The 27,901-nt window shown below is 42.0% G+C and overlaps 1 protein-coding gene across 5 annotated transcripts; it reads left to right on the forward strand.

Moving 5' to 3' along the window:
- Positions 1 to 27,563, forward strand: gtdc1 (glycosyltransferase-like domain containing 1). Of its 5 annotated transcripts, XM_028991805.1 has the most exons (13): positions 1 to 20; positions 2,054 to 2,291; positions 2,700 to 2,751; positions 4,712 to 4,930; positions 9,056 to 9,223; positions 9,758 to 9,931; positions 15,430 to 15,549; positions 15,761 to 15,916; positions 20,811 to 20,920; positions 21,700 to 21,844; positions 24,863 to 24,933; positions 25,097 to 25,188; positions 26,800 to 27,563. In XM_028991805.1, exons 4-13 carry the CDS (start codon positions 4,752 to 4,754, stop codon positions 26,938 to 26,940), a joined length of 1,356 nt encoding a protein of 451 aa, XP_028847638.1. In that variant the 5' UTR covers positions 1 to 20; positions 2,054 to 2,291; positions 2,700 to 2,751; positions 4,712 to 4,751; the 3' UTR covers positions 26,941 to 27,563. The 5 variants fall into 5 exon arrangements, with proteins under 5 accessions (XP_028847638.1, XP_028847642.1, XP_028847641.1 ...); XM_028991809.1 differs by lacking the exons at positions 2,054 to 2,291; positions 2,700 to 2,751 and having other exon boundaries at positions 7 to 20; positions 4,717 to 4,930; XM_028991808.1 differs by lacking the exons at positions 2,054 to 2,291; positions 2,700 to 2,751 and having other exon boundaries at positions 9 to 20.
- The last annotated feature ends 338 nt before the right edge of the window (positions 27,564 to 27,901 follow it).

Below are 27,901 nucleotides of genomic sequence, written 5' to 3' on the forward strand. Positions count from 1 at the left end.
CTGTGACGTTCCCGGAAGAGGTGAGTGCACGTTGGGGAAACGGTGCTTGTGTATCGCTCTTTTTTCTTTTTACGCTTTTCACGCGTGTTTATGGTAATCGTCGAGCTTTCTGTCGGACCTGAACTTTATCCACCAGGGTGGAAACGTGCTTTAATGTCGGATCCGCAGCTCATTCGTTCGATCAGAGTCGGTATTCGCTGTACTGTAACATATTATCCATGAACGTTTAAAAAGTGAGCTGGTTCATCACGAATACCCTCTACGAATACAGCTTACTGTAACGCATGCTCGTGTGTGAGAGTGGACAGACCGGGTATTCACAGTACAGCTCTCTGCAGATGAAACTTCAGTAGTATGAGAGAATGATGTCCCACGCACCACTCATCTACTTCCAGTCGGAGTAAAATAGCGAGATTATGGAATTAAAGGTCATTCTGATGGTTGCAATGTGCAGCTGACACATCTGTAGAAAGCACACACTTGGCTTGTGGAAAGAAACAAACCAAAAAAAATATATAGTAAAATTGTGTTGAAATTCACAATACCTGAAAACAGAATTCTGCAGTTTAAGAGCAAGTAAATGTGTCCGTTAAATCGCTTATGTTATATTGTTAGAACCTAAAATAACATTGTAGTTTTGGCTGCATTTAAAACTTGAGTTTGATAAACTTTTCATAAATGTTATACAACACCTAATTCCAACCCCCAGGCGTTAGTTATATAGTATTTCATAACACGTAGCGGTGGCCTAAAAACCCGTAATCAGAAGGTTGCCGGTTCGAACGTGCCACGGAGGTGCCCACACACTGCTCCCCGGGAGCGATGGTTAAATACAGAGGACTCATTTCACCGTGTCACCGCGTGCTGCGCTGCAGTGTCTCACAATCACTTCACTTTCACTTCACTGTCATTTGTTGCCGCCATTGGTTGCATACGACGGAAATCACACCCCACCGTCATTCAGGGCCGCTTGTTCTCTGTGGAAGGATAGAACCGTTTCATCAAGCTAAAGGTCATCACTGGCAATAACATGTATTGACTGATGACAATCTGACCCTTCCCTCAGGGGACAAGTGGACCCGACCGTCCCAGTGAAACGTGGCGCACGTTGAATCAGCCAGTCATCTGTGCGTGAAAGCGCATACAGCTTTTTTACTTTTTTTTTTTTTTTGGGGGGTCCGCTTCATTCCCATGCTGCCGTGGGAGACGGTAAACCTGGAGTTAGCTCAGTACCACACGACAACAAAAGCTTGCAGGCTTTTAAATATGGACTGAGCCCACAAATTCTATAGTTAAAAAATGGCTGATTAGTAAACCAGCGGGCAGTTATTACGTAGCACCAAGGCAGCCAATAGAAAAGTTAGTCTGGAGCCCTCATGTAATGGATTTGTTTGCCAGAAATGTATTTAACGATCACTGGTTTTCAAAAAAAATGTTTTGCCTTCCCTATCAAACAGAATCTCATGTATTGTAATACATTTTACATGTATTACAATGTAATACGTTTGTCCTACTATTTCACAGTCATAATAAATAAATTCTGCACTTAATATATAAAAAAAATGACTGCAACGTCAGCCCGACTTCTCCGCTTTTTTGGGGAGTTCTGGATCGATGGACCTATGAGGAGTATTACACAGCGTAGTCTGTGTCATGCCACTTTCAAACGTAAAATGCTCACACCTACCCTACTCGCAGATGTCTCCTGAGACATTACTCAACATTTCATGGAATGGAAGTAACTGTTACGCATGGATTTTATATATATACACACACACACACACTGTCCTAATGTGATTTATATTATTACTAATACTAAAATGTTTAATATCAGTTTGTGTTTTGCTGAAGCAATGTTCATAATAGAGAAGGGACATTTCATTGGCTTTATATTGATGGGCTTCATGGAGAGTTCAATGGTAGACAAGCACATGTCATGCTCCATAAATGACTTTCAGTCCTTCAAAGTTTCACTGTGGTTTGTGCTAAAATAATCTTTTGTGAATATAGCTAATGAATGAAGCTTGTTTGATCAGTTTCTGTCTCTCTTTAGGGTTCTATTTACTCCGATCTGTCATGGTCTTGGTTTAGGCGTCGCTGTAAAGCACGGTTGAGGATGATGTCTGAGACGTCTACTCGCTGCATCCCACAGCAGATCGCCAGAGGGGCTGAAAATGAGGTGTCAAACATGAGCATGCATGCTCTGATGATCCCTGCTTCTGAGCCCTCATGGCCACCGGTCAACATTAACTTATCCACCCACTTCTGAGGGAACCTTGAAGGCATAACAAGTGGGTTACCATCAAAATTCCTCTCCTGTCTGGAGTTCCAGTGATAGGATTGTATTTCTCTCTGTAGCTCTTGGTTTTAACTCTTCATAACCTCATTCATACGTCTAAAATTCAGATCTTCCGTCCCTGCACTGGAATAAATTAGAATATAGTCTCAGAAATTGAGAATAGCTGCATCCACACACACACACACACACTGCGGACACAACGAGGGAACAGTTCTGGTGAGCTGTCTGAGGGTTCGAAACAGGTGCAGAGCTCAGTCTTCAGCTTGTGGTTGAGAAATGACTTGCCTGATGACGCTGCCTGCTCGGCTCGGCCCGGCCTCGGCGGGCTTTCCCTGCCGCATCACTCTGCGGAGGAGAGCGTTCTGACATTAACCCCTCACTTTCCTGTCCCCGTTTTGAGGTCGAACGCTTCAGACGCTACCTGTTTGAGACCGCTGTTTGGAGGTATAAAGGTATGAATAGTGCGCATACTAAAGCCCACTCACATCTTTATTAAAGTACACTGGAAAATCCCTTTTTTTTTTTTTTAAATCAAACTCAAAACTCAGCATTCTTATTCATCTCATTTTTTTAATTAATAATATTTGACATTTCGGAAAAAGGTCACTCTTTGATAAATGTACTTTTCCGTCATGTTTGACTGCAAACAAGAGCTTTTCTAATCTGCAAAGTTTTACAAATGAGTGAAAGCTGCTGTTGATAGTGCATGGTGAAATGTCTTGAATGGATAATATGTCAGAGCAGTACATTTTTTTTTTTGTACACCGTCACAGCTCATTTCTTCCTGGACAGTGAGACCGTCTCTATTGAGTTGACACTGAGACAAATTTTCTCTCCCAAAATACTTAGAATTGTACCAAACCTGCTAAAATAGTGACTTTTTCATTTGACATTTTCCATCTGGCAGACTTCTACAATCTAGTCAAGTACAAAAAAAAGCTACTGTTAATATTTGACAATTGATTCATAAAACTAAAGCTTTTTAAGCTGCACATTTAAAACTAAAACGCAGAGAAATTGGGAAGGAGGTTGTGACATAGAGATAAAAGGGTCTTTTTAAAGATTTTTATCTGGTTGTGCATGGTTTTCACACCAGATGCAGGAGCATCATGGACACACCACAGGCATTCTGATCCGATTTTTGTTCACCTTGGCTTCATTTTAAAATGATGTGCACTCCATCCGGAATGTATTCTGAGTGCATCACTTTTCCCATATTTTGTTATGTTACAGGCTTATTCCAAAATTTATTAAATAAATGTTTTCCCTGAAAATTCTAATCACAACTCCCCATAATGTCAATGTGAAAAGTTTAGTTGAGGCTTTGGCAAATTTGTTAAAAATAAAAAAGGGAAAGTACATGTACATAAGTATTCACAGCCTTTGCCATGCAGCTCAAAATTGAGCTCAGTTGCCTCTTGTTTCCCCTGATCATCCTTGAGATGTTTCTGCAGCTTAGTTGGAGTCCACCTGTGGATAACAGGGTATAGGACCTGATTTGGAAAGACCCACATCTGTCTATATAAGGTCCCATGGTTGACAGTTCATGTCAGAGCACAAACCAAGCATTAAGTCAAAGGAATTGTCTGTAGACATCTGAGACAGGATTGTCTCCAGGCACAAATCTGGGGAAGGGTAAAGAAAAATGTTTGCTGCTTTGAAGGTCCCAATTGAGCACAGTGGCCACCATCATCCATATGTGGAAGAGGTTCAAAACCACCAGGACTAGAGCTGGCCGGCCATCTAAACTGAGCGATCAGGGGTCTTAGTCAGGGAGGTGAACAAGAACCTGATGGTCACTCTGTCAGAGGTCCTCTGTAGACAGAGGGGAACCTTCTAGACGGACAACCATCTCTGCAACAATCCACCAATCAGGCCTGTATGGTAAAGTGACCAGATGAAAGCAACTCCTTAGTAAAAAGCACAAGAGGCACCTGAATGTCTCCTGTTGTTGAATATTCGTCTGGATATTAGTGAAAGTGATTGTCATTGTGAAACACAGCAGCACAGCACACAGTGCACACAACAAAATGTGTGCTCTGCTTTTAACCCATCACCCTTGGTGTGTAGTGTGCAGCCATTACATGAGCACTGTGTGGGGTCGGTGTTTTGGCGGCTTGGGATTCGAACAGGCAACCTCATTACGGGACCTCTTCCTTAACCGCTAGGCCACCACTGCTCATGATCTGACTGAATATTAGCATCTGATAAATACAATCACAATGCAAAGTACTTTCCTATGTTTCCTAGGCCATAGGTAAGCATGATATGTGAGGCAGCCATTGTGTGTACACACAGTTACAAGCAGTAGTTCCATTTTGAGCCAAGTTCAATGGAGAGTCCAGTTCTGCAGTGCTACTTCTGGTCTCCTTTATTTACGTGGCTTTATGCGTGCTTTTTCCTTCATCGAAGAGCAGTACAAGACGCAAGCTCTGCTCAGTTCATCCCCTCCATGAGTGTGCTACTGCTCGAGGCTTTCCATGGAGGCTCACACCAGCAGCTGATCGACCTGCTCCAGGCCAACATCGAAGACTGCGTCACGTACACGCTACCCGCCAAAAAATGGCACTGGAGAGCACGGACGGCCGCTCTGTACTTCATGCAGGCCATCCCAGCCAGTCCCTCATACAGGTCAGTCAACCTGCCGAACGCCACCTTCCCACGAGCACCTGGCTCTCAGAGCAGAGGAGTCCGCGAGCAGCCCTACTCAATCATTTCACTGGTTGGTGACAAGGACTAATTTTTCTGTACAGTATCAAGGGAAAGTCCTGTTTCTTTTTTTTTTTTTTTTTTTGGATTGGGTGAATTGAAAATGTGGTTAGGTCATGGCAACACCTTGGGATTCCCTTTGATTTTAAGCACTGTACTGGGAAACTATACCACTACCTTTTTCTGCCATGATGTAGGCACACAAACAGCCGAAGGTGGGGGAATCCAGCAAAGAGAAGGGGGGGGGGGGGGTAACTTGACTCATCTCTTTTTTTTCTATCTGCCTGTTTGTTTGAATACAAGTAGTGACTTCTTTCCACGAGGGCGTTGTGGATCTGGAAGAAAGCGCAGATTGTTTCAGTGTTTTTACAAGATTCTCACCAGCAGCCCTCTGGCTTCATCTGTTAGGGCGGCAGATCTCAGATATAGATGACAGAGATGCACGGCCATCAGATACGGCCAGTCACGGCCACATGACTCTGCTGGCCTGTCTGCTTTTAACTCCGAAGATGCTGCCGGCCATGCATCGGTCTTGTGTTGGAGGTCTTGTCTGAACTCTGAGATCCCTTCTTTCTGCTAAAAACAAACGTGACCGCGATGTTCTTTGGGTGTGTCTTTATTTATGCATTAAGATCTGATTAAAGAATTTATGGCCTCCATTGGCCTCCATACAGGTAGTTATGTGCCTGTGATTTTTCACCCATCAATTTTAACATAGCAATGGTGGGTGGGGAGCCTGTAATAAACTCTCCATCCTTTACATTTGATTATTTCTATTTAAAAAATGGAACACTTTCATTAAATTGAGCTGGTGTTTGTGAAAGTGAATATTTGCCTGTGTGTTTTGAAATTATTCAGTAATTCCATGTTACCACTGGCATAAAAGAAAAAAAAAAAACCGCCCTTGACACCCTTGCAATTCAGGGTAAAAACAGAGAACCAGCAGTGGGCCACAGGCAATGTGATGTTCCAAAGTGCAGTTAGATGAGTCAATTTCTGGATGAGTGTTTCATAAGCAGTGTGGAACCTGACTTAGCAAAGTGCAACACTTGCCCACCCACACGACGCTCCATCCAGCCAAACGCTTCTGGAACACACACGTCTGGTTTAGCATCGATAAAGCAGAAACCTACTGGAAAATAGGTGCAAAGTACAGCCACGTTACGGAAGATGGATCTGAACGTGGATTTTGTCATCTAAGGGTTTCTTTGGAACTGCCAGTCACCAACTGCTGAGCAAGGAAAGTTTTATTATCAGAAATTCACTCATAAACCCTGGTGTCTGATACTGACAAGCTTATGAGAAACAGACTTCTTAGCAGCACTTCTTCTGCTGCTTTGTGGACCATTGTGAATATCCAAAAATTCAACAATAACTAAACTAAATAATATAGCTTCTTTCAATAAAAAAACTATTGTAGGAGTTTTGTATACAGAGAAAGTATTCACAGATTTTCCTTAGTTTTTCCACATTTTGTCCAGTGTTACAGCCTTATTTTAAAATGGATTAAATTATTTTTCCCCTCAGATCACCTTATAATGACAACGTGAAAAAAGTTTACTTGAGGTTATGGCAAAGTTAAAAAACAGACAAATCACATGTATATTAAGTATTTTTGAATATGATGCCACAAGCTTGGCACACTGATCCTTGGCCAGTTTGACCCATTCCTCTATCGAATTCAAGTCTGGGCTTTGGCTGGGCCACTCAAGGGCATTTGTAGAGTTAACCTGATATCTTGGCTGTGTGCTTAGGGTAGTTGCCCTGCTGAAAGATAAACCGTTGCCCAAGTCTGAGTTCAAGAGCGCTCTGGAACAAAACATCCCCACAGCATGATGCTGCAACCACCACGCTTTACTGTGGGGATGAAATGAAAATACAAATTGTCAACTATCCAGGGAGGCTGCCAAGAGACTTAGAGCAGCACTGAAGAAATTTCTGGAAAGTAAAGGTTACACTATACAGTACAGGCCAAAGCACACGTGGAGATATGTACTGTGGATATCTGTTCGTTGCAAGGTAAAACTTTCTTGACAATGAACGTGTTGTTCCAGCAGTTTCCAATCCATGGCAGGCTTGGGCCTTGATGGTCCCTGGGTTGTGCCTACTAATTTCCTCTTTGCTGATGATGATAGTTTGAGTCCCCCAGTCCTTGGTAAATGGGGAGACCTCCCAATAATTTTTAATTGATCTAATGAAATCTGCAGATGTTTATAAATCAAATTCAAATTTTTTTTGTCACATACACAGTCATACACGGTATGATGTGCAGTGAAATGCTTTCTGCAACTGCTACAGACCACAGTATTGCAAATGTTGCAAGTAAACAATGAACCAATATGCAAATATTGCAAACATAATCAAGTATTACACTTTTACGTCTTTAACATAAAATATGTGTAACTGGTAGGGTGAAGGTGTGCAAATGAGTTACAGTTTTTTTTACAATGTTTAAAGAAAAGAGAGGGTACAAAATGGGTACAAGACACCTTCTTTGCTATTTTACAAATGAAAGTCTTCACTGAGTTATTTCCTATTGTTCAGATTGTTGGTCAATCTGTTGAGCTGTCAAGCGAACCCTTTTACAATGCTACATACTGCAGTCCGCCATGATCAGTAATGTGAAGTATCTGAGCTGGAATGTGTGGATCTATATGCATATGCAGATGTTTGAAAATTGAAAACAGGTTCAGATTTCTGCACCAAATTCTTATTTTTCGAATGTATTCATTCCAACCTAGAAATTCCACAGTTCAAAGGAATAACTGAAAGCCAAAAATTACCATGACATTCATGCTGAGTGTGTATGAGATTCTGACCGCAACTGTAAGTGCTGACATGACTACACAGAGTGCAGAGTGAGAAGACAGTATAACAGTACTGTTTTGAGTGCAAAACGGCTAAAGCAGGTAAAGAATGTCAGTATTATTTGAACTTAAAAAGAGAAAACATGACAAACACCAGAAAAATGTACAGTATTATGCAGTAGCAGGATAAAATAATATCCGATTTTAAAAACAGGCAGTACAGATCTGTGTGTTGTATACATTTGAACTGATTATTAAAACTGATTGATTTTTATGCCTGTTTTAGAAATACACTGCAGATGCATTGTGTTGTAGAGATAGAGGAACCTTTCAACCACATTCATCCATTGTGGATTTTGTGTTTTTTTGTGGATTTTGTCTGCAAATGTATCATGTTAAACAAAGATGAAAGCACATCAGATTAGGGTTGAAAGTGACCAATGTCATTTTGTGTCATTACATAAGCAGATGTGTAAAAGCTGCAATGCCTTCTCCTGTTAAGAAACCTTCTAAATTAAATCCACTCTTTGTAGGAAAATGAGGGCTCCTTCAAGTCAAGCAGTTTGCAAGGTTATGTACAGTACAGGCACAAACGTTTGGACACACCTTCTCATTCAATGTGAAGGCATCAAAACTATGAATGAACACATGTGGAGTTATGTACTTAACAAAAAAGGTGAAATAACTGAAAACATGTTTTATATTCTAGTTTCTTCAAAATAGTCGCCCTTTGCTCTGATTACTGCTTTGCACACTCTTGGCATTCTCTCGATGAGCTTCAAGAGGTCGTCACCTGAAATGCTTTTCCAAAGGTCTTGAAGGAGTTCCCAGAGGTGTTTAGCACTTGTTGGCCCCTTTATCTTCACTCTGCGGTCCAGCTCACCCCAAACCATCTCAATTGGGTTCAGGCCCAGAGGGAGGGGTGCTGTCACGGTCGTGTGGACAACCTGTAGGTTCTCTGCATCAAAGGGACTGCTGATCATCAGAAGAGCTGACCGGGTGCAGTTCGCTTTGGTAGTGCAAGGTGTTCAAACCACATTTCCCTCCATGTGTTTAAAGATGTAAGTAGCCTAGTGGGTGACACTGAGCAAGACCCTTAACCCTGAGTGTCTCCAAGGGGACTGTCCCTGTAAATAATGATGTGTCTGATAAATTCCATAAATGTAATCATTGATTTTTTTTCTTTGTTTTAATTGTTCATATGTTTAATTATTTGACCATTCTCATTCCTGCCTTGCAGGGTTCTTCTGACCAGCTCAGTTCTCAATCTGGCCGAGCTGGTGGCCTTGCGCCCCGACCTTGGACGACTGAAGAAAATCCTGTACTTCCACGAAAACCAGTTGGTTTATCCTGTCAGAAAAAGCCAGGAACGGGATTTCCAGTATGGCTACAACCAGGTCCTGTCATGGTAAAGATACATTTTATATTTTTGTTATGCATCAAACTGACCATTTGGGCATTTGACCATTTTATACAACTGGTCAGTATGCTGATCACAATAAGCATTCATTTATTCAATGAAAACAATCATGACCACAGTCAGTGAGGGATTATGGTTTCACACGGGCTATGTTACTAAGCTGGGGCAGTGGTGGCTTAGCGTTTAAGGAAGAGGCCCCGTAATCAGAAGGTTGCCGGTTCGAATCCCGACCCACCGAGGTGCCACTGAGCAAAGCACCGTCCCCACACACTGCTCCCCGGGCGCCTGTCAATGCTGCCCACTGCTCACTCAGGGTGATTGTTAAAGGACAAATTTCACTGTGTGCTGTGCTGTGTTGTGTTGTGTATCACAATGACAATCACTTTTATAGAGAATCATGCAGATCCTCACTGTACAAGGTGTTTTTCACCACAACTCGTGTCTGCAGCAGGTGAACATATCTCTGCCATCACCAGTGTGGCTTTAGTATAACACATGCTTCCTTCCCTTCTGCCTCTTCAGCTTGGTTGCAGACACCGTGGCATTCAACTCCTGCTTCAACATGGAATCCTTCCTGTCTTCCATTCCATCTTTCTTCAAGACCATGCCGGACCACCGGCCCAGAGACTTGGACAAGCTCATTCGGCCCAAATGCCAAGTGCTCTACTTCCCCATCCGATTTTCCAATGTCACAAGGTCAGTCTTCTTATCCCAAGTGACAGCAATTTGCCTTCTAGGGATCACAAGTCCTCTGATTACAGAAAGCTGTGTGTTTGCTCTTAATCTGACTGAGAAGGCTGGTGGCGTTCAGGAGTGTTCTTAATGACAAGTCTGCAGCGTTGTTTAAGAATGTGATTACAGCAGACAGCTTTCTGACACTCTCATACACACACACACACACACACACACACACACACACACACACACACGGGCGTCTCTCTACAAATACACTCAGCCACACGCTCACTTTCTCAGACACTCACACTCTCTCCTACAGACTCCACTCTGTGTCCTTCATACTGATCGCACCATCATGCACGGACGCACTGTTGCTGGAGTTTTCTGCAGGTTCTTCTGTTGTAACAGTATGATTCTCTTCCGAGCCGACCTGCTTCACATTAGAGTGACATCAGAGCTCTGTTTCCGAAATGTTGGCGAATGTCTTCTTACATCTTTTAAATGATTTCCGTTTTTTAATCATATTAACCCTATTTTAACCAGAGGACTTTTTTTTATAAAAGTGTATGTTTGCGCTAGGGGTGTAAAATTTATTATAATTTTTTATTGGTGGATTAAAAAGGAAAATGATGACAAAATGAGAGAAGTGGTCTTTTGGTTCCTGAGATCAAGTTTTGGGTACATAAAAAAGAAGAATTCATGAATGTGTATGAGTGTTTATGCTCATGAGTCTGTGCATGCATGCGTGCGTGTGCGTGTGTGTGTGTGTGTGTGTCAGCAGTGCAGAGCTGACGCTGATGATGCAGGCCTCTAGCCCACAGTGTTTGTCAGCTCATTTTCAGACGGTAATTTGCCTGATCCAGAGCAAACTCACAGAGTGTAAGGAAGCCATTTTACGCGTGGCTGACTATCCCTCCACATGCCGGCGGTCCTTTTCAGAACTTGCTTCATCCACCCTTCTTCTTTTAAAAAAAAATCAAATAAAGCAATCAATTCAGCCAAGGGCCAAATAAAGTAGAAATCCTGAACGGAATTCTTTCTGCCCCTTCCAGTAATCGTTTTTAGTCTGGATAGGAGGATGATGTTTTCTGTGTGTTTTTTTTCCTCAGCATCAATATGCGTTTGGTTATTGGTGTCAGCCACCATCCACCAGTCGGTTTTTTAGTAATTTAATAGTCACTGACTTCATCCAGCAGGAACCTGCGGTGACCACCTGATCAATCTCCCTCGACATGTTCTCTCTCCATTCGCTCAGTCAGAACATGAGGAGATAATCGGATCGCGACCCTGCAGGTGTCCAATTCCAGCGGAGCACCGAGGGTGAAATGGCTCCCGCTGTTGGGCGTGCCGCGCTTCTCCTCTCTTATGCAAAGCGGCCGGTTTGAGAGTGGCAGAGTACCCAGTCAGGTAGCCACTGAAAGCCTGATGTTTCTCCTGAACAACGACGAGATTGATGGCGGTCCTTCTTTCTTTTAACAAATGGATCGGAATAAGTGGGTGTTTGTGAGGATTTGGAGTCTGTGGTGGTTATGGAGGCCAGGTTTTCATTAGCCTTGTTAAATGGCAGCAGACAACTGAAGCTGCTTTAAAGTGGATGGAGAAGACTCAGGGATGGAGTTTTGCCGCTTTTAAAAGCCTTTCAAAGCCGTTGATATGGTTCTCCAAGCAGTGCTGGTCTCTCTGGGTTTCAGATGACGGGATGACGGGATGGCGGGATGAGCCTGTAGCCAAAGCAGATGGCAGGATATCCTGCTGAAGAGAAGCTTTAGAATAAGTTCCAGTGGGAGTGGGCAGTGGACATTGTCTCGCATCTTGTGTCAAATTGAGGGTCAATGCGATGTGCAACTATACACACATTGTTACATAAAACTGGCAACGTTTTAGATTCATTATCTGAGGTTTGTTATAGTGGGGTTGCCTGTTGATGACGTGGAGCATCATGGGAAGTTCCCTGCCCTTGCAGAGGTCAGATCAGTGTCATCAGTGTTTAGCCCCCCAAACTCTCCTATCCTTATGTGACCCTGACAGCTTCTCCCCCAGACATCTCTCTGATTACTCTGGAGTCACCATGTGGATGAAGAAGATGGGAAATGGGAGGTCATCTCCTCTAATCAAACCAAGAGATTTAATCAAATTGCTTTAAAAAAGAAAAAAAAAACGAGTCTTCTGCAACATCTGGCAGGCACCTTTTTGAACACCCTGCCTCTGATCTTTTTTTTTTTTTTTTTGATGGCACTCCTTTACCTCCCTGTGGTCCTGGGGTGGGTTGAAAAGGGATCCCCCTCCTGGCGTCACATGAGGGCTCCTCTGTACCCAGTGAAAATAATTCAATAGTAAACCAAAGGTATGGCACGCCTCTGATCTCCATCTTCGCTGTGCCAAGGGGTGGCCACAATTGAATCCATATGGTGCTTTGAAGTTGGACAAGCTGGTCATGATGAATAGGATCGAATTAAGGATCAAACTCTGTGTCAGTGATTCCTGTCCCAGACTTAGTGAACAGAAATCTGCCGTGGTTTGAGCGTGATGTCATTCTGGCAAAAAATTGAATGAAAAAATAATGCACAATTGGTTGCAGTGTAATAAAACAGAACAGTTCCTGCCAATTATCTGTTTTACGGTGTGAATTCTTTAGTTTTGTACCAGTGGAAAATCATCAGCTTTCAGCTTTAAGGAAAATATATTGATTGCAGATTTATTTTTAATTTTTCACAAGTAAATTATACCATATGTTTAGGCAAAAGAACTATTACTAATGTACACATAAAGATGGAAACTAATATATACATGCATGATATATGCTAGGTTTTATAATAATATTTTTTGATAAATAATTATCATATTCTGTAGAAAAGATTTATTTAGCTTTTTTATGGATGGGTTGCTGTCGTTATGGGATGTATGGTGGGTGATGCTAAGTAAGTAAGTGAAGTGAAGTGATTGTCACAAGTGATACACGGTGCACACAGTGAAATTTGTCCTCTGCATTTAACCCTGAGTGAGCAGTGGGCAGCCATGACAGGCGCCGGGGGAGCAGTGTGTGGGGGCGGTGCTTTGCTCAGTGGCACCTCAGTGGCACCTTGGCGGATCGGGATTCGAACCGGCAACCACTGCCCCCCTGACGAATGTGACGAATGCTGACAAATGTGTAATTATAGTAGGAACGGAGTTTCATGACATCAGTGCACATAGGCTTTGGTTTTAATTGACTTTTTTGACAAGTGTTGTGTGTGTTCAGTTTGTATGTATGAATGCTTTCTTTAAGAAATCATCACCAGTTATGCTGGTCTACTTTGAAGTTTTATTGTCCTGCAATTCTCTTGCATTATAAGGAATAATAATAATGATAATAATAAGGAGGTGTTATGAACATGCAGCACCCAACAGATGTGGCTGTTATGGCTGTTTATGACTTTATTTTCCACTTTTTTTAGCCCTTATATCTGTTCTGTAGCTTCATTTGCTTTTTTCCATCAATTTTCATTTCAACTAAAAGCTTTTGTTTTTTTATTAGCTAACTGAGTTTTGTTTCAATGTAATCATCACTGATATGCAACAATAATACAGTCTCTCTCATGGTGTTTCAAGTTAATTATCACTGTTTCCAGTTAATTCAGAAGTTTGCATTACTATTACTATACTACTACTACTACTACTACAAATATATAGACCAATAATTATTAAAAAAAGCGGTATACAGTAATACATATAGAACACAGGGACCCCTCCCATATCCCTTAATGCATTACTTAGTACAGACTGCAACTGTTTACATTGAAAGTTGCTAAAGTCGTGAAATAAAAAACATTTACCCATTTGAATCATTTATTATTACAGTATTGTAAATCATTAAACTATATTCAACTTTGCCCTTGTGTCTTTGTTCAGTTGTGCGTGTAGCTGTCTGGGTCGGCGGCCAGGGGTCTGGTGCCCTACAGCAGCAGTGATGCAGAATCTCTGCGCCTAAGAGGCCATTTCCTCAGCCGCGAGCCTTGAGATCGATGACATTTTTCATTAGCCGTGGAGAAGAGAAACACTTGTGATTATTGCCAATAAAGGAAATTAAATCAAATGATTTTTGACTTTGATTTCCACCCCCCTCCACTTTCCACCCATCTTTTTATATTTAATCAAATCCGATGTAAAGTCATTGCCAAAATTGCCGCTGATTTATAAATAAGGTAATTGGTGGCATTCTGTTTAAGTACCTCTCTGGGCCGGTGGACACGGCAGCGTTTTTATTGCCTAGTCAAAACCTCCTCCTCTCATTTTTAAAATGGCCCTCCAAATGAGATTTCCCCCCAGGGCCCATCGCTCATACCTTCCTACAAGCACCTTTTCATCATGGCTCGGTGCGTCTGTTATCAAGCATATCCATCCGGACCCTGCCCCGCCCCGCCAGCTTTATCAGTCCTTTATGCGGTTTAGATGAACACACGAGGTGGCTCATCAACCTCCGATCTTATATTTCTTACAGAAACGGTTTTTCATAACCGTTCCTGAAATAATGGGTTTATTTGTCTCTTTAAATTCCATAGTTACTTCGATACTCTGCTTTTCCACCGTGACGTTTTAGATGGCTTTTGCAGAAATGAAGAAAGCTTATATATGTGGCAGAAACGTCTTTCACGGGGGCTCTAACTCCGTTAGCACCACACCGTTGTGCCCAGCCACCACTCCTGCCACAGGGCTTTTGGCAACAGCATGTGGTGCAGTGTGAGTCCTCCGCTAGTGGAATTAAGTAAGATAATTCCCGACGTCGTCATCAGCTCTAAGAAATGGGCAGGGCTTCTCCAATGACGAGCGTTTGGATTTCTTCATATATCTATATAATGTTTTAATCCAGAAATCCCCTTTTTTATGTACTGTTGCTCAGGGCATGTGGTTGCAGAGTTTTTTTTTTTCCTCCACCGTAGGCTGGTTTATGGCATTGCCCTCTGTTCTGCTCCAGTGAGAAAAATAATAGGGAGTTGGTAAGGGAGAAGGAATCTCGTGTTTGACCAGAGCTAATTGGACAGAGTCCATCACACAACCAGCAATTAGGAGTCCCACTGCTGAAGCAGGGGCACAGAGACAGTAGAGAAAGTAAAGAAACTGGAATACGGACTTTTCTTTGTACTTTTTTTTTTGATCCACACAATCCTTGAACGTTGAATTCAGAAGGTTTATTTGTGTGACCGGACAGTTGCTCGAGCTGGCCATTGTTAAACGAGTTCAGTCACTTGTCTTGAAAACAGTTGAATGATTTTTTTAAAGCCTGAATTGCTCCCATTTTAGATCAAATAGAAACGTGGTAGAAATGGTGAAACAGGCATTCTGTGTGGCATCTACTTCCCAAAGGGGTATCAGCTAGTTTACCTAAAGAGAAGAACGGAAGCCTGAGCTTTAAGTTTGACCAAGCCTGTCAAACCTTGATTGACTGGCATGTTGATCTGCATGTTCGATCATGTTGTCCTCTATGGTGAAGTTCTGGATGCTCTAGTAGTATGAACTCTCTACACGTGTGATGTTTCCAGGTTCCTTCCGGAACATAAGCTTCAAAACAGACCTGGACAGTCGCAGGGTGATGACATCACACAACGGCAGAAAGTGAACGACCTCGTTGACCAGCGGCGCACAGATGGATCTTTGTTGAGGTGAACATGCTTACTTGCAATCTTTTCCAAGTTTCCAACTCTGCTCTTCGTTTGCTGTAGAATGGCACTAGGCGTGAGAGCCATGTCACTTTTCTTGAAAGAACAATTAGAGTGGAATGAATCCTATTGAGAGTGTGGGGGGGGGGATCTCTGCTGTCAATAATTTATGACCAGAAATGAGTCAAATAATGGCTTTCCTGTGATGTTCCAGTGCATCGGAAGTCTCCTCTGATTCTCCAGAGGGATGCGTGAGAACCCAGAGTCTTACAGTAAACCGGAGGCAGGAGAGCGGTGGGCCGCATCAGTGTGAACCCGCACAGTTTCCACCATCCGCACGTCCCCTACGTATAGTCTGGCCGCACCGCTGGTAGGTGTAAACACACACAAACACACAAACGGAGGTAATTCATGCATGAAGGCTGCTAAGTAATATTTGAATTATCTGGATGTGTATATTGAGACTGCCACGTTTCACTCTGAAATTTGCATTTAGGACATTTAGCTCTTTTTGTGCACTCAGTTGTCCATTTATCCAAATACATAGTACACAGTGAGACAAAATTTCATCCTCCTGGACAATAGATGCAGAATAAAATACAACAGAACAGCAGAACTCAGATAAGTCAACAGTAAGGTAACAATAGGAGGAGGATTACTTTAATCCTCTATATTCACAAATGTTTTACTTTAATACAAAAAAAGGGAAGAAACATTGCAAATGCACTGAAGAGAACTTTTAAGTGAAAGTGAAGGGATTGTCATTGCGAAGCACTGCAGCACAGCACACAATGAAATGTGTCCTCTGCTTTTAAGTGAGCAGTGGGCAGCAGTATGTGGAGGGACGGTGCTTTGCTCAGTGGCACCTTGGCGTTTCCTCACCCAGGACTGGGCACCAATGGTCTATAATACTCTCGTTCAGCTTGTTCTGTCTCATCAGTATTTTTTATCTATTTTCTAAAAGCCTCCATGAAGGGATTTATACCATCCAGCTGTTTCTGTTGGATGTTTGAATTCTTGTAGAAGGCTTGTTGAGGAGGGCCATTAGAAGCAGATTTTTTGCCCGTGGCGTAGGTTCATCTGCACGTACCAAGTGGCTCCACTGCTCTTCAGACATGGTCCTGCATTACCTTGCTCGCCTTGTCACGTCCCGAAAAACAAAAGTCTGTCCAACCTGAAAAGACCTCCAATGCCAACCCCTATCCTGCAAGCGGCTAATTGTGCCGGACAGTCGAGGCTTCGTTTCAAAGTAAACGTGATGCGTGGAAGATGCACAACATGCATGTTTTTTTTTATTATTATGCTGATGCATAAATAAAGGCACGCTGAAACTTCTAAAGCTTCCGACCTTGATTTGATTCCTCTGGAGCCGGTTTATTGCGTGCGGCCCGATGCCCGTCTATCCGCTGTTGTCAGAAACGTGAGCGGAGAAGGACGTCTATGAAGTGGCCAATCCATCGGCAGGTCTGTAATCATAAAGTGCTTGTTTGAGAGCAATTACGCTCTTTGCCAGCCTTCAGATGGGAAGAAGAAACATCTCTCTGTGTTGCTGAATGTACAATTAGCAACGCGCACTTTTGTTTTGAGGGGAGGGAGGTATGAGGAATCGTTTGCAGCCATCTCTCCAGGCTCAGCTGCGGTTTTCGTCCAAGATGGAATACCTTCCACCCACCGTTTTTTATTTTAGAGCAGTCTTGGCGCCTTCGCAAAACCATAACCATCGCATCTTCTCCTCATCTGCCATGGAAAAGGAGCCTCACATTTCTGCCTCGTCTCCATCTCCCGACTCTTTCCTCCGGGTAGCAGAGAGGCCTCGGCCAAATAAATAACCATAGATCAGATTTTACCCCTCTCACCTACTCCTATATCACTGGCAAAAGCGCCCCTTTTGTAATCTCCTCAAAACTGAGCAAAACACATGGGGATTATCACTCCCAACATGCAGCCTCGGTAAATGTTGGCTTAACTCCAAGTTAAATTAGGATTTATATGTGGTAAGAGAACGTCGGAGATTATCTCCTCGATTGGTGTAGCTGCTGTGACAGCGTGTCCCATTTCATTCTTCTCCCTTTTTCGCCCTCCCCTGCTCTCATTGGTTGCAGATTGTTAATCTGTGTGTGGCCTGGATAGTGGGCTGATTCCCGAGATTACTGGGCTGTTTTATTGCGAGCGGTGCCCAGCACTGATCAGGTCGGGATGATGCCGTCCAGAGGGCAGCTGCGGGCAGGTGTCAGCTGGGGAGATGTTTCTCCGGAACCTGGTGCTACATATAACATTTTCACAAAAGGGCAGTCAGTGGATTAAAATGTATCTAATTAATCACACTTGACAATTATTGAGTAATTTTTTTTGTCAAAAGCATGTTATAATGCATATTTCAGAGGATCACTTGTGCATCTTTTTTTCAGTATGGAAATCAGGCATGACTAGATGATCATATTTAAAGGCATGCAGTGCTGCTTTGGTTGGCCGAACAAAGATTTTGCTAAATTTTACTCCAGCCCAATGACTGCTCTAATATGTGTATGTGTGGGTGATCTTGACCTTTGACCTTGACCATATTCTTTAAAATCCCAAATCCCATGAACTGCTCCTTAGCTATCATGCTCATGAGAGTGAGATATACATGCTTTTACAGTGATCTTGTCCTTTAGCCATGGAGAACAAGTGAAATCTCAGTGTCTTTAGGGTCATTACTGATCCCATTACCAAATGGATAAATGGTCTAACAAAAAAAAATAATAATTCAGATTATGTTTAGTGGTATAATCCCAATAATTCACTCTGCAGCCTTGCCTGACACTGCTCTTCACCAGTCCTGAAAAAGAATAATTTTGATTGGCTTCTGGTCAGTGCTGGTTATGATGAAGCCCTCATTGGCTAATAATTATCAGATTTGTGGGGGAGGTTGTGATTGGTTTTATTTTATGTAGCACTTGTAAATAAATTAGAATTTTTGAGATTGACCTCTCGGGTTTATCTTAAAGGGGAATATTTAATCACAGTCGTCTAAATGAGAGGATCATATTCTTTAAGTGGGCCTGCTAATGAGGCTTTTGCATCTTCCCACTGGATTTTAATTTCATTCCACAAAAAGTGTGACGACACTCTGAGTTCACAAGTTGATAAACTCAGTCCTGTGAGGTGGGTTATGTATCCATTTCATCTGAGTGCTCATGAGTTCCGTCTTGCTGGAACGGGGATGGTTATTAACAAAAAAAAAAATATTTGATATTAAATATCCACCTGCACATGCCCATATGCTTCTCAGTATGTGTGCAACTGTATAAACTGCGAGGCAGGAGGTTCAGCCTGTATATTTGCCTACACGACAAATTAATTAACCTTCTTTGTTTTTGTCAGCGGAGATAAAAGCAAATGCCACGATGCAGTAAAGCTGTTTGGCATGCAGACAGTGGGCTCAGCTAATAAGCTTCATCGTGCTCCCATCACTCCACCAACCCACCCATAGGTAGCCCCCCCCCCATGCCGCCAACCAGTGGAGGCATCAAAGGGGAGCGAGGAAATTAATGAAGGAATCAGCATCATGCCACAGGGGAGAGTGGCTGAGAAAAGAGAAGGAAATGAGAATGAATAAACTTTCCCCTCACCTAAGGAGATTCCACTGAGGTGGGCAGGCTTCTGTGCATAAATACCTATGGGCTTTGTGTAATGCTTTCGACCTTCACCCAACATCCTTCATTGAACAAAGTAGCGAAAATGTTTAAAATGTTTTTGCATTACACTTCTAAAGTATAAAACATTTACATGCAAATGGATGCAATTAATGCTGCTGTGTTTTGTTTGTCCTTTGTGGGTCTGACCAGTGGCACAGAAGCAAACCAGAGACAAATCCTACATAAAGGTGGACATGGACAGGAGCTCTAAGGCTGATTCAGATGACATCCTATGCATGTCACTTTTACATTATTTTCAAATGGCAACAGATGGCTGCAACACTTAAACACGGGGCACCTTGCTGGCACCGTGTCTGTGACATGCCTACATCTGGGGGAGTAAGGAAATCATGCATGAGTAAAATCCGTAGTACCGTCGTTTTAGGGTGTGTCACATCAAATATGTTGTCATTTAAAAAAAAAAAAAATCAAGAAGCTGCCAAAGTAATGCAGGGTGTTTTATTTTGAAAAAAGACCAGATTCTTCTCCCCAGCCAGCTCTGTTGTAGTGTTGGTATGTAATAAAATAAAGCCACAGGCTAACTTCTCGATTTGTAGATTAATAAACATGATCAGGTTTCACAGAACACATTGCCATAGAAATTGCACACTATTATGGTGTGTGCATGTACAGTGGAAACTGAAATGACAATTTTGAGGATGGGATGGGACATTTAGCAGATATTCTTCTCCAGAGCGACTTATTATCAGTTGTGGTTCATAGGTGTGTGTTACCCACTAAGATAGTACCACCCATGATATTTTAAAAAGCTTGCCTGCTGGCACAACAACTATATCCAATTAGTTGACCTTTGACCGCCATCAGAGATTGCATTGACCTTATTAATATGACTCCATTAATTATATGCAATGTATGTTAATTTCTCTGATGTTACCTGGACAAACAGAGGCATGGCACAATAAAAGTTACAGGAATGAACAGTTTCTAATGTATTAACCCAGGTAGATTACTTTTTTTAATTGAAAGACCCAAATAAGAGAAAATGAGAGAGTTGGAGAGGGAAACAGAGTGAACAGTGTGTGCCGAAGTTTGCATTGTCTCTTTTTTTGCCGCATTAGGACACTATTTGAAATTAATTTATACAAGTTTCATTTTGATCCTTATGTCCTGTTTATCAACTGTCATAATTTTCCCAGACCAACTGTATCACGATATATAGCATATAATAATCAAAATTTGCCCCTTAATTGCATAAAATGACCCCATTATAATTATTTTAACTAAAACATCATCCACCTCCAAATAATGTCTCTGAAATTGCATGGGCTTTCACTTTTACAGTATCTCTGAATTTGCTTCTGTCCGCTGTTAAGCCAGTTGCAGAATGCAGTGCTGCGCTCTCAACCCCGTTGCTCTCTGTGGCGTGAGCGCCTGAAACGTGATTTTCTGCACCCACCCCTAGGCTCAAGACTTTTCTATGCAGTTTAGTATGCAACATATAAAACATAGTGTGTGTGTTTTTGCACTGTGGGATTATTTGAATTTGACTGAATTGGCTGCTGGGGTGCATTACAAATGTGCATTTTTATGATTTTTTTTTTTTAATGGCAAGCTGCCTCTCTGCAGGGAACATGACAAAGACCCTGAGCTCTTCTTCAACACCATGCTGAAACTGAAGGAGCGAGGCTTCTCCTTTCACTTCTCCGTCCTGGGGGAGACCTTCACTGATGTGCCTGGTACATGAGACATTTTATTACTTATTTTATATATTTTTTTTATCAATTATATAAATCAGTGTGATTTTGTGATTTATAAATAATAATAAAAAAAGAACTCTGTTCAGCAGACGTTAATAACCAGGGATGAGAGTGGGAGGTTTGAAGGGGGTCCAGCTTGTTAAGCGATCAAGACATTACTTAATCAGGAAAATACACGTCCAATTAGCGCATGATTATGATGTGATAAAGGGCTTCAGGACACTGTTGAATATTTACTGCACTGTGTTAAGTTAATTAATCTGCCCATAGCTAGAGGAGTGAAGGTAGCCCAATCTCATTATAAGGACACTGCATAAACTTTTAAAGATGCATAAACTAATGAAAGGGTGGGAAAAAAAAACTCATAAATTGCTTTTTATATTTGGATATTACAGTTATGATTGCTCGGAAAGCAATCACATTAAAATGGTTTTAATCCATCTTGATATTTGTAGTGGAATCACCTTATTGATTTTGCACCACTCATTTCTTCAAGTGCAAAGTTGAGATGCCCTTCATTTGGCTCCGCTGCAGGAAACGCCATCATTTGCTGTTGGCTTGCCCTTGATGGAGCCTGTATTTAAAACTTCCTTGTTTTATTGCCTCATCTCATCAACAAAACTTTTATTTTTTTTATAAATATTATGTTATGACCTCACTCTTTGCACACAAATTCTGAAATGCTGCATTTATGGTCACTTTCTGCGTCGGCCATTTTTACACCAGAGATCAACATCCTTCTCTCCATCACTTTTCAGATATATTTGCCGAAGCCAAGGTGAGGCTGGCAGACCACATCCTGCACTGGGGCTTTCTGCCCAGTAAAGAGGACTACCTGAACGCCCTGTGCCAGGCAGACGTCGTCGTGTCCACGGCTAAACACGAGTTTTTCGGAGTTGCCATGTGAGTTCCCGCTCTTCTGATTCTGCTTCCAGTGCAGTGCAGTGCTCCACTGGAGGTGTGGGCGTCGGTGGTCAGGCAAAATGCCACCCCGCTCGTTCTCTCTCCAGAGATGACTTCAAGGTGAAGGTAAAGCACAAAACAAGATGACGACAGAGAGAAGAGGGACCATCACAGTCAGACCAGAATGTACCGTTGTTCTGAATGCACTAGACACACAGACACTGAGGTTTAGAAGAGAGCTCATTGTAATATGAAGTTTGACAAATCAAGACTATTCAGATTGTTCATTCGTATACGCTTATTTCTAATTCCGTCAACCTCTCATCCAGCCCTCCCCCATAATGCATCACTGACTTTCTAGCCATACTGGAATGTTCAGTTGAAAAGCATTACACACTTCTTGGAAATGGTCAGACAGAGGAAGGATTTCAGATCGTTCCAAACGACGTGAACGTCCCCTTGGGTCCATTATGAACATGTGGAACGTATACGAACCGATGCGGGCACAACGCGCCGGGGAAACTAAGGAGCGAGTGCCACACATAGCTGGGCTACATGGGAGTGGAAAAGGAAAAAAAAAATAAAACGAACTCCCATCCCCTTTCAAATTTTGTTCGCCACAAGGAAGCTACGGGAGATGCCGAGACCAACTGGAAGCAGATTCCAAAGTTGTTTTTTTGGCCGGAGTACAGCACTAGAGGCTAATTCAACAATATGCTTCATCCCGAGATCCCCTCTCTTGCAGCGTGGGCTCTGCCTTCTGTATGTAGTGAGATCAGTGTGCCCGTAGCTGCTGGATAAGACGGCCGGACGGTGTGTGTTACCGCGCTGGTAGGGCAGGGCGCCGTGAAAGATGCCTCCGCCGCACACGTCAGTCACCTGCACTTTAACTGGAGGTCCGTTGGATGGTGCCACGGGCAAGGCTCGGCATACCTGCAGGGCGGAGCAGGCGGAGTCTGTCACAGGCCTGCTGATTGGATTAAAGGTCTTGAATTAACTTCAGAAGAAATGCATGTGTTTTATAACCACTGCAGTAGAGACGGCATAGATGCCACCGCTTTTAAAGCAACAAGAAAATGAAGCGATTATGAATATGAAACTTCTTTTTGCCATCTGAATAGTTCATAGCTCCTTTTCACCCCGCAGAAATGAAGAAAAAGTCCGCTCACTGACTGAGGTGTCACTAATGTGCTCAGCTCTGGTTATTGTGAAAATTAGCCTAATCTGATTAATTGTCAGCAGAAGCCTGTTTCATGCCCCGCAGTGGAAGTGTAAGTCAGCCAAGCAGAATGATGGGCTAATTACATCTGAGATGAAATGCTTGATAAGCACGTGGAGCCTCAGCGGATGTGGCACTGACCTTCAGCGCTTTTCCCCATCACCACCTGATGGTGGGGTGCTGACTTCTGTCTCACCCACGTTGCTGCTGGCGGCCTACAGTAAGAGCATAGCCTTGGGTTTCAATTACAAATCAGCAATCGATTGTGTGTAATTAAGACTTTTAGATAAAAAAAAATGTTATCTACAAATTTACAGGCGTCTAAATGAATTATGTTCAGTATCTCGATGGCTTTCACTCACCTTGGTGAACAGTGCACATACACTCACTAAATATCTCAGGGTTTAACCGTGCCATGGGATCAGTTCATATTTTCATTATTAATTACTTTTGATGATTATTTTTACGTTTCAAAATTGGTTTCCTTTCAAGTCATTTAGTTATCAGAGTTATCAAGTATTTATAGATTATTTGTGTCATTTAAGACTTTATTGTCATTGCACAATCATATTTAGTACAATAATACAAAAAGATTGTGGTCCTGTCCACCACCCCTCACTGCAAAATGGCATAATAGAGATAATGAAGTACAAAATCTGTACAAGAGTGTGCAATGTAGCATACTGGTACGAATTGCAGTATGATTGTAGTAATGTTTTTGCATGATTTGATAGCATTTATTACATTTACATTTACATTTAAGGCATTTATCAGACGCCCTTATCCAGAGCGACTTACAACCAGTAGTTACAGGGGACAGTCCCCCTGGAGCAACTTAGGGTTAAGTGTCTTGCTCAGGGACACAATGGTAGTAAGCGGGATTTGAACCTGGGTCTTCTGGTTCATAGGCGAGTGTGTTACCCACTAGGCTACTACCACCCCTTTATTAGTTTGTTTGTTGCTCTGGCCCATAGTCCAATAAGAAGTATACCACTGTGTGCATCAGATCTTTTCTTAATGTCCCACAAATATTCAAAAGGCAGATTAAAAATTCACAACAAAAGCACAGGGGAGGGCGGGACGGAGCTAGAAGACGGATGGCGCCATTAAAGCTTAATATCTGTTCTACAAAATACTTCAGCAGACGGTCATTCTCCTGAAGACTTTAAGTTTAACAAGTGCAAAGTGATGGTGCTGCCCACTACATGAAAATGCTGCTTATGGGTGTTTATATGGTGGGGCTCGGCATAGTGGGCTACAATTAAAACAGCACTTCATACTTTTTTTAAAATTGTGATATTAAAATTACGAGGATTTCTCATTGAGTTACATTGCTATACATTTTACTGTACTACTGTGACTGCAGATGTTGAGTAAAATATATTCAGATATTAAGGCCTGTAAAGTCAACTGTGAAAGATAATGATTTGTTGGTACTAATTGTATATGACCTGATGACACTGTTATGAAAATGCATAAGACGATTTAAACCTGTCATTTAGTATGGAACCTTAGTATGGAATTATTTAGTATGGACAAATGATTATAAATGCAGTGATTGTCATTGTTAAGCAATGTAGCACAGAACACGATGCACACAACAAATAGTGTCCTCTGCATTTTGGGGTTTGGACCTGCAACCCTTCAGTTACGAGTCCACTGCCCTAATCAGTTCTCAATTCATTCTCTGACACTCATGTTGGTAATTACAAGAGATTGGAGAAGTGAGGCAGTAGCGTGCGGTGGTGGAAAATGAATGAAATTGATCAAGAACATCTGTCTTTCTTGTTGTATTTCAGGCTTGAAGCTGTTCACTGTGGCTGCTATCCTCTCTGCCCAAAGGCTTTAGTGTATCCTGAAATATTTCCTGGTAACTAGTCCACACTCGTATGTATTATGCAACTCGTCATTTCTAACGTGCATAGTTGCCTACAGACCTGTCAAAATTTGTGAACGTGTTCATAGATTGAAAAAAAATGGACTTTCTTGTCTGCACATTTCCAGTACATCTACACCCTGTTTCTCTCCCTTAGCGGAATACCTGTACTCCACACCAGAGCAGCTCTGTAAGCGCCTTCAGGCATTCTGCACCAGGCCAGGCATAGTCAGACGGCACTCGGTGAAGGTACACGCACATACTTGTAGTCAGATGGTTTTGCTATGTATTGAGACATTTCATCAAAGAATCCTAGAATGTTTGAAAATTGAAAGGGTTTTGAATACTTTCTGAATGCCCTATATATAGTGGACCAGCTTGGACACACCTTGTCATTTAATGTTCTTTCCTCACACCCAAACTATGAAGAACACATACGGAATTATGCTAAACAAATGTGTTAAACAAATCATGATATACTTTATATTTGTGATTCTACAAAGTAGACACCTTTTGCTTTAATGACAGCTTTGCACACTTTCGCCATTCTCAGCATCATGAGGAGTCTTGAAGGTGTTCTGAGGACTTGTTGGCTGCTTTGCATCCCTAACATGGGTTTAGCTCAGGTGATCATCTGATGCTGCACTCCATCACTCTCTTTCTTGGTCAAATGTGTTTAGGATCATTGTCCTGCTGAAAAACAACAGATGGTCCCACTAAGTGCAAACCAGAAGGGATGGCATGTCGCTGCAGAATGCTGTGGTAGCCATGCTGGTTAAGTGTGCCTTGGTTTTAAAATAAATCACCAACAGTGTCACCAGCAAATCACCCCCATAAGATCACACCTCCTCCACCATGCTTCACAATCTCAAATTTGGATGGATTTCCACTGGTCTAACGTCCATTCCGTGTGTTTCTGGGCCCAAGCAACTCTCTTCTTTTATTTCTTCCACCAAAGTGGCTTCTTTTCAGCAATTTAACTATGAAGGCCTGATTCACGCAATCTCCTCTGAACAGTTGGTGTTGAGATGTCTCTACGACTTGAACCTCTAATCTTAGGCGTTAATGTGCGGCTTCAGATGCTGATAACTTATGGTCTACAGCAGATGTAACTCTTGGTCTTCATTTCCTGGGGTGTTCCTCCGTTTCATCATAGCGTTTGATCATACTGTCTTTTCAACTGCACTTTAGGATACGGTGTTGAAATTTAACAGATTGACTGACCATTTTGTCTCAAAGCAATGAAGGAGTGTTGTTTCTCTTTACTTAATGGAGTGGTTCTTGCCATAATATGGATTAGAACACTAGTCAGATATGGCAATTCACTGCGTAGAACTTTATACCAACACTACCTCTTCACAACACAACTGATGGTCTCAAACACATTAAGAAGGCAAAGGAACAGCAGTTAACTGAAAACCATTCCAGTCAACGACCTCATGAGGGTGACTGAGCAAAAGCCAAGAGGGTGCAAAGCAGTTATCGAAGAAAAGGATATTTAAATGTAAATATAAAACATATTCTGGTTTGTTTAACACTTATTTTTTTTAGTTGTTTCTATATAAATTTACATGGAGGTCGTTAGTATTTATTTACAATATAGAAGGTAAGAAAAAAAATCAATAGCACGGTGTGTGTGTGTGTGTGTGTGTGTGTACAAATACACTGTTTAGTGGACTTGTTATTCATTTAGATAGACTCTGATTCAATATTGTGTTTTATTCTTTACAAGGCCGTTTAATTGTTTTGTGTGAAGTGCTTTGTGATGATCACGTCTGTCTCCACTTGATTTCCTCTTTGGATTAGATAACCAGTTCCTGGTCCTTATCTCTTCCACCTCGTCCACAATTTTTCTTACAGGTGGACCCAACACTGTTTTCCTGGGAGAAGCTGGGTGAGAAGTTCAAGGATCTGTTAGCGTTTGACTGTCAAACCATGCCAGAACAGAACAGTGCCGAGGTTAGATCTTCAGAGCCAGCCGAAATCCACCTCGGCCTCTGAGGGGTTCATACACCCCGTCCTTCTGCCGCCGGTACCGCCACCTTCACCACTTTTAAATGACAGCCATACGGCAGACGGCTTCAAACGACCCCAAGCTTTCACATGCAGGAGACGTGTGGTTTGAGCATGTGGTTTTACAGAAAAAAAGGAGAAGAAAGAATGAAGAAAAGAAAGAGAGTGCGAAAGAAAGGCTGAAAGGAAGAAAAAAATAAAACCTGTAGCTGCTTTCATGTTTCCCATAGGCGGTGCCACCTCATATTTCCGCTCGGATCCATTTTTATCCTTCGTGCTGAAGCACTCCAGCTTGGAATTTGGGATTTTTTTTCTGGTTCCCACTCCGACAGAATGGCAGCCAAGTTGCAGTTTAAAAAGCTGTGGGCAGACTCCCTACCTGGGTTGCCAGGTTGTGGCAGAGTCCCCGGAGCACTGTTTCAGTGAGGTTGATTGAAGAACAGGAATGCTTCTAGACCAAGATTGGACCTAAATACAGACCATTTGTGTTCTTGGTGTGTGGGAAAGGGACATATGTTTTAGAGTTCATATTTCAAATCTTTTTTTATGTTATAAATTAAGTGCATGTAATATTTGTTAGTCATTTAAATAAAGTATAATTTTTCTGGTCATGATTTGATTGAACATTTGCACATGTAAAAGATGCTCCTTTTATGGGAATCAATTCCTCTTTATACAGAACAAACAGCTAAATAAAATGTTTAAACACGGTCCAAGGTGCACAAATTTTCAAATGTGAAAAAAAAACACTTAATAGTCAATATAAATATAATGTTGGGCTTTCAGCAATAGTATAAACCAACTGAAGGTCGACTGGAATGATAAAAAATTACATCATTAAATATTGCGTCATCATTACGTCATTAAATATTAAGATAATAATATATTGCTTGAAGTCAAATGAAATAAAGGTTTGGTTCTGTAGGTGTTCTCAGTAGGTGTTCTCAGT

Source organism: Denticeps clupeoides, chromosome 9 (assembly GCF_900700375.1).
Source record: "Denticeps clupeoides chromosome 9, fDenClu1.1, whole genome shotgun sequence".
Classification (NCBI taxonomy): domain Eukaryota; kingdom Metazoa; phylum Chordata; class Actinopteri; order Clupeiformes; family Denticipitidae; genus Denticeps; species Denticeps clupeoides.